The sequence below is a fragment of the Plasmodium sp. gorilla clade G2 genome, assembly GCF_900097015.1.
Source record: "Plasmodium sp. gorilla clade G2 genome assembly, contig: PADLG01_00_38, whole genome shotgun sequence".
NCBI classification, from domain to species: domain Eukaryota; phylum Apicomplexa; class Aconoidasida; order Haemosporida; family Plasmodiidae; genus Plasmodium; species Plasmodium adleri (nom. inval.).
This window is the reverse complement of record NW_021628887.1, coordinates 1-14635: the sequence shown is the minus strand read 5'-3', so window position 1 is coordinate 14635 and position 14635 is coordinate 1. Positions and strand designations below refer to the sequence as shown.

General features: G+C 18.2%; 2 protein-coding genes and 1 pseudogene across 3 annotated transcripts; 1 reads left to right on the top strand and 2 right to left on the bottom strand.

Moving 5' to 3' along the window:
• Positions 1 to 7984: 7984 nt before the first annotated feature.
• Positions 7985 to 8488, top strand: PADL01_0027500 (Plasmodium exported protein, unknown function; the record flags this gene model as incomplete). Its single annotated transcript, XM_028680505.1, has 1 exon — positions 7985 to 8488. One exon carries the CDS (start codon positions 7985 to 7987, stop codon positions 8486 to 8488), a length of 504 nt encoding a protein of 167 aa, XP_028541283.1.
• A 935-nt stretch (positions 8489 to 9423) lies between these two features.
• On the bottom strand, positions 9424 to 11502 carry PADL01_0027400 (serine/threonine protein kinase, FIKK family, putative; the record flags this gene model as incomplete). The annotated part of the gene is made up of 3 exons (XM_028680504.1): positions 9424 to 9504; positions 9686 to 11191; positions 11302 to 11502. 3 exons carry the CDS (start codon positions 11500 to 11502, stop codon positions 9424 to 9426), a joined length of 1788 nt encoding a protein of 595 aa, XP_028541282.1.
• Positions 11503 to 12193: 691 nt separating this feature from the next.
• On the bottom strand, positions 12194 to 14633 carry PADL01_0027300 (annotated as a pseudogene). Its single transcript has 5 exons — positions 13512 to 14633; positions 12842 to 13439; positions 12733 to 12766; positions 12384 to 12457; positions 12194 to 12240 (listed from the first exon to the last, which is right to left on the bottom strand). Coding segments are annotated over exons 1-5 (1875 nt in total).
• Between the last annotated feature and the right edge of the window lie 2 nt (positions 14634 to 14635).

Genomic DNA, 14635 nt, shown 5'->3' with positions numbered 1-14635 from the left:
ACAAGACTTGATAGTACAATTTGGAATGTATTTCTTAAAGCATATAAAAAAAAAAAAAAGAAATAACTTATATTTTTATTTAATGGATGATATATATAAATAAAATAATTATATCAATTATGTATCTCTTTGACAATATATTATTATTTTTTTATATTGGGACTAATATATTATATATTAATTATTACAAATTACTGCCATATTTTTCGTCGAATGATAAAGAATATTTTACATGTCATAATATAGAATAGATATATATATATATATGAGAAAAAATAAGAAAAATAATAAATATATTTATTTTAATTTTTTTTTTTTTTTTTTTTAAGGAAAATATTATTTTGTTTTCATTATTCTTTCCCATTATTTTGGAACCTTTTAAATAGCACACCCAAAATCGTTGTTTATATAGGAAGGACGAAAGTAAAAGGATTATTTTTTGTATTCCCTCTGTATTGAGGAAAAGGAAAACAAAATGGAATGAAAACATTTCTTAAAAAGTTATTTTTAAATATAGTGTGGTATATTCCTAGGATTATTTATATTGTTCTTTGGTAGGTGTGCAATGGCAAAAATTAAAAATAAATAAGAAAAATTTAATTTTTCTTTTATTATACCAGTACAATATTTATTTATTTTATATATATATATATATTATTATATTTATTTATATTTATATTTATATTTAATTTTTTTTGTTTCATTTTGAAAAAAATAATTTACGAAAAACATATGCAAATATGATGGAAAAAGCTCGCTTTAAGTAAACAGTGTTTCATTAATAGATGTCCTAGGGTCTTATTGGGATTAGAGAAAATGAAGGAATATTTGGAGAAGCATATGAATTGATGACATGGATTTAGAGTCCAGCGATATTTTAATGATGATCCATTAAAGAGTATTATTGTATGATAACTATGCCCGTTTGCTCTGAATCATGTAGATGCCAGAATACGTACACTGATGAGAATTAAATGATTGTTTTTTTATGAAGAAAAATGAGGAATCAGCCAGGACGAATACGGATGAAATGATCATGATTTTAGTTGAGCTTAGCTTGATAATTTGAATGCATTGGGAAATAATATGAATATTCAAAAATGGATTTTGAAACTGGAGATATATGGATATGAAAAATTAAAAGAAAAATCATTGTATTATTTAATGATTAGAAAAAATGCTTGCTTCTTTAAAATTGGGTATATGTAGGGTAAAGGTTTAAGATCCCTTTCTGTTTGAATAAATTATAAAGATGGTTTCATCTAATGTTGAGAAATGTTTAATTGCATGAAGAATCAAAGGGAAAATTAAGATGATACTATATATACAGAAGTTGATGAAATGAGAAAAATAGGGTTTGGCATGATCTAATAGTATTAAAAGAAGAAGAAAAGCCATTGTTTGAGAGGTATATCAAATAAAGAAGTAGAAAATTATTATATGAGGAAAATAAGAAATATAAAAAGAATTCAGAAAATATTGTTATCGGTTGGATGAGTATGGATTTAAATGAATTATTAGACGATATTTTTACTTTGAAATTACATGAAGGAAAATGATTCAAATGGGCAACAAATTTAGGAGAATACGATGAATGATACAGTTTTTGATGCAATACAAAGGAGGTGAAAAGCTATATTCATGCATGAATCTTTAGAAAAGATTGATGATGTGACCAAATTAATCTTTTCGTATCTTAAAGAACATTATACCTGGATATGAAAATATAAAAAATTATTAGATGATAATTCAGTTATAGAAAAATAAAATGATATAAATAAACTAATAAGGTTTTTTAAAAAATATTCAAGATTCGGGATTATAAAAATAATTGGTAGAATGGCAAATATTTATTATATCGTTTAAATATTGAAGAAGTAGACAAAAAGAGTTTTGGATTCTGTTAACAGAAGAATTGCTTTCCAGATCTGATGAAAATTTTGAAAAAATATATTTAAAAAAAATGAGAAATTGTTTAAATATATACAAAAATGACCGGAATCAAGAAAGAGGTGATGATTAGATTTTAATAATGGAGAAAGAAGGATACAAAAAGAACGATATCCTAATGAAAAAGATTTGTCAATAAAATGAGATATTTTCATCACTGGCAAAGTTATAACATGTGTGTAAAAAATTTTCTGATTTTATGCGTTGAATGTTAAGAAAAAGGAAAGGGAAAAATTTAACATTATGTAACTGCTTTTATATAGCGTTTTATTAGGTCCTTAATAAGAAAATTACAAAGTTCCAGGTAATTAGGTTTCTGAATGAATGGATTGAGGTAAATCGAATATTCAATTACATAGAAAAAATACAGAAACATACCTCAATACTTATTTAATAAGTTGGAAAATATTAATAAACTAAATATAGGAGAATTAAATACTTTTGTTAGTAAATAGGTTTCATGGCAGAAAATTTAAGAGGATCTATATGATTCAAATAGAAATATTATAAACTAAAGCCATTTCAAGCTGTAATAGATGAAGTGGATACGAGAAAAGAACTACAGAAAAATACAAGAAGCAATGTTCAAGAGAAAAATAAAAATATTAATAACGTATGCTATAGTATTTCAAATAGTATTTACTCTTATACTTATTTAATGCATTTATAATATATATATCATAATGTATATTTATATGCTATAATTGAAGAAAGTATTTTTTATAATAATTTAAAAATATTATAATACTTCTTTATTATATAAATAAATAAAGATATATTATTTCATATGCTTTACATAAAAAATAGTAGTCATATAATATTCGCACTTAATTTCATTTTTATTTCTTTATATATGTGTTACATAAATATTAAAAATAATATATTTCATTAAATGTACTTTAGGTTATACAAAGTCCAAATAGTACTGTACAGGTGGTTACGTTTGATAGGTATTTTTATTTTTTATAATAATATTTTAATTTTGTGTGAGTTTTTAGAGTGTGCTTAATAATAATGAATTATTATGAAAAATCATATATACTAATAATTATATACTTATATATTTTTTTAAAGCAAAAGAGAAAAAACTATTTATAATATTTATATTATAATAATATCATTTAAATTAAATTAACATAAAATATATTTATATTATAATATATGTGTTACTATGAAGGAGTGTAAATTTTTTATTAAATATACATTTCTTTTTCTTTTATATATTATGTAAATATTTAGATGTATTAATATAAGAGTACTTTATTTTTATATTTATTAATCAGAATTAATAATAATACATTTGACAAATCATATTATGTTCAGTTCCATAATATATATATATATATATATTATACTAATATATATTATATTTTGATTATTATATATTTCCTTGACTATTATTGAGGATACACATGATTGCCCTATATAATTTGCACATCTTGTAAATATATAAATAATATATTAATGAGACAAAAAAAAAAAATAAAAATAGCAACAATATATTATATATATATATATATATATATATTTTCATTTATATAAATATATTCTTATATGTAATGATATATCAATATTTAAAATATGTTTAAAATGGAAATTTTAAGATTTACATGATTAGTAATGAAAATAATAAAGCAAAAAATTTAATGTTGTATATTATGTTAATATTATATATGAAAAATATAATTTTTATTAAAATTATATATATTATTATTATAAGTTCTTAGAAAGTACATTTTGTTGCAAAATAATACTAGAAAAAGAATCATAATAAAAATAAAACACAATTAAAAAAAATAAAAATATAATAAAGACCGCAATAAAATCACTATACTATAAATTACAAAACATGAATTAATAAACATATGTATATTTATTAATATACTTGTTAGTTATTTTAATATATACATAATAAATTAAAGATACAAAAACAATAATTTTAAATATAAATAAATGAATAATCATATGTTCTATATGATATATTATTCTATATTTATATGGAAGATTAAAAATAAAAAATAAGAATTATATGGATTTTGTAGTTTCTGTGTTTATATTTGTTATTTTTATAATAACTTTAATCTACCATTAAATGGATTTAATGGCATTAGTGATGGGTAGCGGTATTATTCGTGTGTTCCATTATGGTCTGTTCCATTATGGTGTGTTCCATCGTGGTGTTCATCATCATGATGTCCACCTTCGTGGTGTTCACCATCATGTTTTGAATCATCAAAACAAGCATTAGCGCTTGCATGATGTAACTGATGTGAATCAAAATTAAAGTTAAAATGGTTACCGTGAGTGGTATCATCTGAATGATCTTTATCGTGATGTTCTGGATTATGTTTGTTAGGTTTGCGGTGGTGGATAAGATTTTTCTTTTTTTGTGATTTCTTTTCCTGTAATAATCTCATATTTGAATTAAGTCCACTTCCATTTTGTATACTCAAGTTATTATTAAATTGAGAGTTATTCTATAAAAATTATAAAGAATTTAAAATGAAAAAATTTACATATATACACATACATATATTTGTATAATATATTATATATATTTTGATAATTAAGTGATATATTTATTTATATTTGTAATTAAAATCCTTACGTTATCTAACAAAAGTACGGAAGCAAAAAAGGCAGCGGAAAATATGTTCTTTTTTGAGAAGGAAACCATTATTACTATTAAATAACTGTATAAATATAAAAAAATAATAATAAAAAAAAATATATATATATTATAATATATGGTGTCTATAAAATATAGAATACTAATTTTTTACATATATATATATATATATATATATATATATATATATATAATTCTGTATAATATAAATTAATGAAGATGGGAAAAATAAACATAATATATATAATTCATTATATACTTCTTCTTATATATAATCTACACACATATATATTATATATAGAAACAATTTATATATATATATATATATTGTTATTATAATATTATTTAATATTTTTTATACTTTTAATTATATAAAAAGGAAAATTTTTTAAATTAAGTTTGTTTTTTGTTATTAAAAAAAAGAAAAAATTGAAATATTAGAAAAGGAGAAACTTAAAAGCAAGATGATAAAAAGTTATAAATGCTTTAAAACAATTTTATATTTAGATAAATAAATAGAAATTATTTGATTTATAATTTAAAAAAAAATAATTATATATAAAAAAAGCTTATAACTTTATTTATATTTTTTATTCTTTTTAAAATATAAGAGTTTTTTTTTTTTTAATTAAAATTTATAATTATTATTTATTTTGGTTTAGTATTTTTTTTGAAAAACATTTAAAAATACAGAAGTATGATGAATGTTTTTTTAGAAAATAATAAAATTTATTACATTTATAAAAAAAAAGAAAAAAAAATTTTTTTGTAGAATGATAATAATTTAAATTTGTTTTAATTAAAAAAGATTTTAAATATATCATTTTTACTTTTTTTTTTTTTTTTTTTTTTTTTTTTTTGTGTACATTTAAAAATTATAAATTTATATATTATTTCTATTATTCTTTTAAGGTTAGATTTGTTATTTTTTAGATAGTATTATCAATATAAGAATATTCATCTATCTTAGGTATCTTTTGTATTCTCTTTAAATATTCTAAATAGAATATTTTTTCCCAGAGATATATAAAAGTTTTAAAAATGAAATCAAAATTGAATAAAAAAAACAACTTTTGATTTAAAAATTTTATTAAAGAATAGGAAAAAATAATAAAAAAAAAACACATTATGATTGAAAACTAATTTTGTATGGTATTCCATTTTATATTTTAAAATATATACATATATATATATATATATATATATATATATATAATATTTTGAAAGAATATAACATCTATATATTATAGATAAATATATATTATATATGTGTATATATGTAGATAAAAACGTTTTATGTATTTTCTACATTATTATTATTTTTTTTTTTATTATCTAATTGTTATAGATTATATATTTATTATACATATTTATATACTTTTAAAATGGACAAATATATATATAGTGTAATACATGATAATTATGAATATATTGATATATATAAATATATATATATAAATTTAAAAAAAAAAAAAAAAAGAAACATTAAGATATTAAAAATATATTTCTTTGAATTATATATAAATACATTTATGAAAAAATAATATAAGAAATATAATTTTTTTTTTTATCCAAAAGTTTTTAATGTGTAAAATTAATATTGTAAAAAAAATACATAAAGTTATATATAAAATATAATATAATATAATATAATATAATATATTTTTTTTATTTTATGTTTTAAAAAAATATTTATTCTTTTTATTTCATTTTTAGCTAGAAACATATAAAACAAATGAAAAACATATAAGGATTTATAAAAAATTTTATATTTAAAAAAATGAAAAAATTAAATGATTAATTTCTGAAAATTACTTAAAGAAATATATTTATAACCTATTTAGAATTGTATCATTAATTCATAAGTAAAAAAATCATCACAAGGAAAAATATTTTTTTTGCACATATTATTATATGTGCTTTATATATTATCTGAAAAAGGTTATGTATTTTTAAAATATATGTTTAATTAGAAAAATAAGTAGGATTATCTTTTTTTTCTTAGTATGTGTTATTCTTATTTATTTGTTCATTTATTTGTTCATTTATTTGTTCATTTATTTGTTCATTTATTTGTTCATTTATTTGTTCATTTATTTGTTCATTTTATTTGTTCATTTATTTGTTCATTTATTTGTTCATTTATTTGTTCATTTATTTGTTCATTTATTTGTTCATTTATTTTATTAAAAACATAAATTAAATATCCTTGTAAGGTACCAAATGCGAAATAATAATATTTTTATATGTTATTTAATGAATAAAGAAATATATTATTTAACGAAAGAAAAAGAACAAATAAAATAAAATAAAATAATTATATATATGATGATATAGGTATAACTAAAGAATTTATATAAATATTTTAATACTTTTTCTAAATATCAATAAATATGTAATTAAGTATTTTTGTAAAAAAAAATAAAAATAACATATATTTATATAATTTTTTTTACAATTAACAACAATTAGAAATAAAAAAAAAATATTATACTATCATAATGGTTAATTTTATATTATTACTTATCAAAAGGATGAATAATTTTTTATTGTAAACTTTTAATATGTGTTATTATGATGATATAAGAGTTCATAAGATTATATTATTTCATATGTTAATGTTAATGTATTTAATTATACTGAAAAAAACATTATTATAAAAAATTTATATAAAATAAATAAATTTTTTTATATATTTAAATTAAAAATAAATATAAAGAGAAATATATATAAATATATATATATATTATAATTTAATATTTGAACCAAATCACATTTTTAATTCACAATATTAAATATTTGTGGTTGTGCCTAGAATAATAAAATAAATTTTATTGGAATAAAAAAAAAAAAAAATAATAAATTTATGTATTATTATTATATTTAAATATTTTATATAATAATATATATTATATTTTTATTATAGAATAATTTATTTTTTGTACGTTATATTTATTTATAATTCATATTATTATATAAATAAATTATAATTAAAAAAAAAAACAAAAAAAAAAAAAAAAATAAAATAAAATAAAATAAAATAAAACATAAAACATGCAAAAAAAATAATTCATTTTTATTAAAGCACTTGCTTTATTAATATTACAATATATATAATATATATATATATGAATACGAAAAAATAATACATAATTTTTCTATATGAATAACATATACTTTAAGAAAAAAGAATACTTTTTAACAAGCTAACAAAAATAGAGCATATATAATATTATATTATTATGATTTATAAAATATTATGCGATATATTATTTAACAACATCAAAGGGTAAATGAATTAATTATGAATTAACAAAACTCTTGTTAGAAGAAGAAAAAAGACAATTAGAATTATCAAGTGAATATATAGAACAGCAAAAAATAAAAAAAGCCAAAAAGTTAAAGATGCAAAAAAAAGAAGAAAAGTATGATAAGTTTAAATTGTCTCTAAAAAAAAGTATAAAGAAACAATTAAAAAAGATTAACTTAGTTATATACAAAATGTTAGAAAAGATATTCGATGGTGATAAGTGGTATAGAGTATTTTATTATATATATAGGGTAACCTTAATAAAAATAATTTTCGAAAAATTAGACAAAGCGTATGATAAAGCTGAAGATTCTATAATAGAAAATGAAACGGGAGGTTATGCTTTTTTATTTTCAAGCTTGGTAGGAGCAATAGTATTATTATATTATGCTTCGACCTTAGCTATATCTAGTATTCCTGTAGCATATATAATTCTTCTAATTTTTTTATCGGGATTTGTTTTAGGAGCAATAGGTTCTATATATTTTATAATTACTGAAAAAGGTCCATATGCTAAAAGGAAAAGATCCAAAAGAATGGCTTTAATAAAATCATTATATGAAAATGATGAAGAAAATAAATTAGATAATTCTGAGTAATTTTACACATACTTATCATAATTATTGAATATATCTAATATTGCAAAGTAAAAATATATAGTCATTTCATTGTTTTTAATTTTTCTATTACCCTAAAAATGTAATAAAATTTGTGATTTGTTATTTATTTATTTATATATATATATAAATAATTTTTTTTTAGGTATATTTTTTAATATAATACTTTTAAGAATTGTACTATTTTTGTACTTATTTAATGTATATAAATAATTTGCATATTAGATAAATGTATATATGCATATATATATATAGGAATATTATTTGTTGATTTGTCTATTTATTTGTCTTTGTGGTTACCTTTTTCTTTTTTTTTTTTATTTTGATTTCATACCATTTATTTTTTTATTGTGAATGATTGTATATGCATATTTAAATGATATATTATATACAAATACAATTATATCATATATACAAATTTTACATATGATATTTTAATATTCTAAAACATATATATCAAAACACAATACAAAAATATATATGCTTGTATATAATAATAATAATTTATTTAAATTACAAAAATTAAATAGTAGTAATAATATATTCATATATAACTTTCAATTTTAATATATTATGCAAAATAATAAATTATAAATTGTATTATAATTTTCTATATTATCTGGGATTAACTAAATTATTTAATAAAAAATAACAAGTCGAAAAATTTTTTTTAATTTAACAAAGATTATATAAGAATTCATAACACACAATATAACAACAAATTTAAATGAAAATACAAAAAAATATGTGATAGAAAAATAAATATTAAGAGGAAAAAAAAAAAAATAAAATAAAAAATCAAACACTATATATTAGTATATTAAAAAGAAACAAATTAGAACAAATAATATATATATATATATATATATATATATATATATATATATATTTGTATGTATTAGTACTAAAAAGAAAAATTAATATTTACTAGACCACCATGGATGCCTACACAAATCACTTAATTTTACAGTCTTCCTATGGTCCATATGTAACAATTTCTATAAAAAAAAAAAAGAACACATATAACAACATATATATTTTTAACTTTTTATGTTTTTTTTAATTTTTTTTTTTTTTTTCCTATATATATATATTATTTAAATATTACATAAATGTTATATAAATGTTATATAAATATTATATACATATATAATTTTATATATATATATATATTATTACGTTAATCAAATTGTTCAGTTCATGAGGCCAACTTTTTGTCATGATAAATGTATTCAAATCCATATTAGATTTTATAAAAATTTGAAAAATTTTATCTTGTATTGGATCTGAACATTTCCATATAAAACCATTATTCCACATCCAAATAAAGAAAATTCCTAACATATACTTATCAGCACATGCTACATCATAATAATATTTTTTTCTTTCTTCTTGGTTTGAAATATTTTTTAAATATTCAATTGGATTTTTAATTTTATTTAGTTTATATTTCCACACAATTTTCCAACATTCCGGAGGTATATATTCAATTTTTCCTATACAAGGTTCAAAAGATTCAAAAGGTTGTATAAATTTTACTTTTTCTTTATGTCTTAATTTATTAGTATACATAGGTGTAGTTTGAGCCAAATCACATAGGCGCATTTCATAATTTTTTGGCGAAATTAACATATTATCAGGAGATAAATCAAGATGAGTTAATCCAGCATTATGTAACCTCATTAATAAATTTAATGAATTATAAAGAATTTTTTTTTTATCTTCATTACTTATATCGGAAACAACAAATATACTATTTTTTTTCCTTTTTATATAATCAAATACATTTTCACCAAAAAATTCAGATATTAATACTATATTACCATTAATATTATTTTCTAATTCTTTTGTTAATATATCATTTAATTCATTTAAATCATGAAATTTATATTTTTCGTAATTCTTTTCTTTCATATTTTTTTTATCTGACTCATATAATATTTTATAAAATTTAGGTGTTATTCCTGGATAATATTCATTCAAAAAAGCTAAAGAAACTGCTTCCATTACATAATTTTCTTTATCTATTAAATATTCTCCTTCATATTCTTTCATCAAATTAAATTGTTCTACCCATATATCAATAGGTATTTTTTTTATAAATAATTTTACTTTTTTCTTATCATCCTTTTTTTTTTTTGAATTAATTATAGTTTTATATGTTTTATGATCCTTCAAAACATTATTATTTAAATTAAATCTTCTCATAGATGTTAATTTCCAATCACTATATTTCACACCATTAAAATAAAAATTATCTGCATAATCTAACATTTTTATTAAGGATTTCTGACCTAATTCCCAATTATATATATAAGATTTAATATTCACATTTTTATCTTTATTATTATTTGTTTTATGGTAATTTCTAAAAGATTCATCAACATTTTTATACACATTATTTTTATTTAATAAATTAATATCACTATAATCATTCTTATACTTACCTTCTTTTAAGAGGATTATATCTTCTTCCTTTAACGAATTATACTTTATTTTATTATCTATTTCATTTATTTTATCTAATGAATCCCTATATAAAATATCATCCTTTTTTATATTATACAAGAATATATTCTTGGATATTTCATCAATATTTTTTATATTTTCGGAGAAAATCCTTACACATCTAATATTAGTAAAATGCACACCATTTTTTGAACGACCTCGTTTAATTAATATATTCTATAAAAACATAAAAATAAAAATAATTATATATATATATATATATATATATATATATATTGTCAAATATTTATTACACATTTTAATTAAAAAAAAACAAAAATTCTTACCAATAAAAATACATATAACAACCCAACAATAAATGTTAAATAAAATTTATAATATACAAAATTTAATAATTTTGTATATTTTCTTTCTTTTTCATATTTATCAAATGTATTTATATTACAATATTTGGAATTTATTTCAATGATAATGAAATAATTTTTTATATGTAAAATTAAATTATTATATATCTTAGAAAAATTCATATTCAGAAATATATAACAATTTTTTTTGGTTTTTCTCTTTTCCTTATTGAATGAATCCAACATTAAATAAAAATAAATATATAAATAGAAGTAAGAATTATATATTTATCAGCATTTTAAACTATATAATATATATATTATTTTTTTTTTTTTTCCTTCTGATAACATAATATATAAACCATTCATATTGTTTTATCTTAAAACAAAATATATACCTTTTATTAATATTATCTGTAGGCTATAATAAATTATTTATCTATGAATTCTTTTTCTTTTTTATAAAATATAAAATATAAAAAATATAAAAAATATATATAATAATAATAATAGTTGAAGTTTTTCAATAAATGTTTAATATTATATATATATGTAATATTTTTCTACACATTTATTCTACTATAATAATATAGTTATATATTTATACACATAAATATATTCTTAGAAATATATAAATTTATTAGAATTTATAATTTGTAATAAAATTTTTAAATTTTTAGATTATTTTTATTATTATGTAGTTTTTTTAATTTATTCTTTATGTTTACAATAAAATGTTATATATTTAGAGTATTCCAAGTAATGATAAATTATAAATTCATTTCACATTTATAATTAATATATATATATATATATATATATATATATATATATTCAATAATTTTTTTTTTATTTACATTTTTTCATTCTAATATTAGTACAAATAAAAAGTAGAATTGTTTTTTTCTAATTCTTCCCTATCTGTAAAAAAAAAAAAAAAAAAAAAATTAGAAAATTATTATAAAACCAAAATAAGGCCATAATTGATGCATCCTATCTTTTTTTAAGATTTATTTGTACTTATAAAATTTTACTCTATATTCATTTATTTTTTTAATTATTACCTAAATGGTAATCATCATTATTTTTTTCAGTCATAAAATCAACTTCATCCATTACTGATGTGTCTTTCTCAGAACTACAAAATAAAATAATATAATGGATTATATACTAATGTATATATATAAAAAAAAAAAGAAACAAACAAATCTATAGGCAATGCATTTTTTTTCTATACACATATTTTCCTTTTTTTTTTTTTTTTTTTTTTTTTTTTTAATGTAATGTAATTTTATATTATATTACATTATTTTATTATTTTATTATTTTATTATTTTATTATTTTATTTTTTTTTTTTTTCTTATACCGTTTGATTAGAACCATGATTAAAAAAAATAATAAAAAGGAATAACATTAAGAGCCATTTTCCATTATAATAGGATATATCTGTAGGAAATATATGCATAGAATATTATAACAATATATATATATATATATTTATTTATATATTATATATCATACTTGTTACTTCTCGAAAAATTTTATAAAATGGATCATTAATTTCATTTGTAATACAATTATAATATTCAGAAGAAGTGTTATCAAAATGTATTAAACAGTAATATAAAATAGAGCAACATAAATATTTTATCTCATCCTTAGAAATGCTACTTGATAAAATAGGAAGACCTATTATAGATTCACAATATTCAGATGATGTATCATTAATACATTTTTTTTTCTTTTTAGATAAATTAATTATATCTTCTCGTATTTTATTAACATCCCTATAATAATAATTATCTATATTTGAACTTTCCTTATTGTTATTACTCCTATTATGATATTCTGATATGTTTTCTCTTTGAAATAATTCATTCTTATCATAGTCTGATTCTTTTGAATATTCAAAAAGCATATTCCCTTTGATATTAGTATAATTATTTAAATTATACCTTTGCATATCCTTTTTTTCTATATCATTATTTATATCAGTTAAATTCAATATATTTTTTATATATTTATAAAACTTTTCAATATTTTCCTTAATTTTTGTATAATTACTTAAATTATTATTATCATTCTCTGAATCATAATGTTTTACATCTTTCTCTTCTTTCTTGGATTGTTCTGTATCTTTTTTTCTTCATTTTTTATTGCTTCCTTTTTAATATCATCATAATTATGGTACCAAAATATTAGATGGCTTGTTATATGATGTCATATGAATTCCATCTTTTACTTTTGTATTATCTATTTTTTCATTTTCTATCAATTTTGTTTCCTCCGTATCTTCCCTATTTTGTTTAACATCTTTTAATGTAACCGTATCATCAAATGATGAAACATTTTCTTTTCGTCCACAATTTTTTTCACATTGAACTTCATTATTTATATTATTATTATAAGAATTATCATTTAAATGATTTTTATCATCAACTAATTCTTTATCATATAATGGTATAGATGATCTACCCGATTGATCATCATCTATATTTTTGTTTTGTAAAACATGAACCATTCCTCCTAAAAGATTTTGCAATTTTTCCTTTGGTTCATTTATGATAATTTTTTTCTCGTTCTCAGATAATGATTTATAATCCTGTGATAATCCATATACATTTTCTACAAAAGTATCTGTAGGTTTTTGATAAATCGTAACTGAATCACGAGTTTCACTATCAATTCCTGATATATCTGTTCCAACAGGATATTCTATATCTTCAGACACTTTTAATTCTTCTTGATTTTTTTCATGAGAATCTAAACTTTCATGTGACGTTTTTTCAATTACATCAACACTACCAGGAACAATTCCCTTTGTAACGTCACTTCTTTGTTCTTCATTTTTTTCAGGTAATCTCACAAAATTAACTTTTTCATCTTCTTCATAATCTCTTTTGCCTTTAATCTGATCTATAACTTCTGTATTCTGTATATCATGTTCAATCTTATTTTGAACTAGCGCATTATCACCCTCTGTTCTTTTTTCATTTAATAATCCCTTTGCATTTTCATCTATTTCACTAACAGGTTTTTCTATTTCAGAAAAACCATCTTTACTTAACGTATTATCGTTATTCACCTCATTTTCAGAATTTGAAACATCAGGAATGGTTTGAATTGAATCACCTTCTTTTTGTGCATTTTTTGAATCTACTACATTCACAAGTAGTTCTTCATCATTAGGTTTCTCAGAATGAGATGCAGTTGTGTCACTACTTATTTCTGATACTTTTTCAGATTCTTTAATCATTTGATTTATATTTACGTCCTTTTCTTCTTCCATATCTGCCTTGTAATTATCAACTTGAG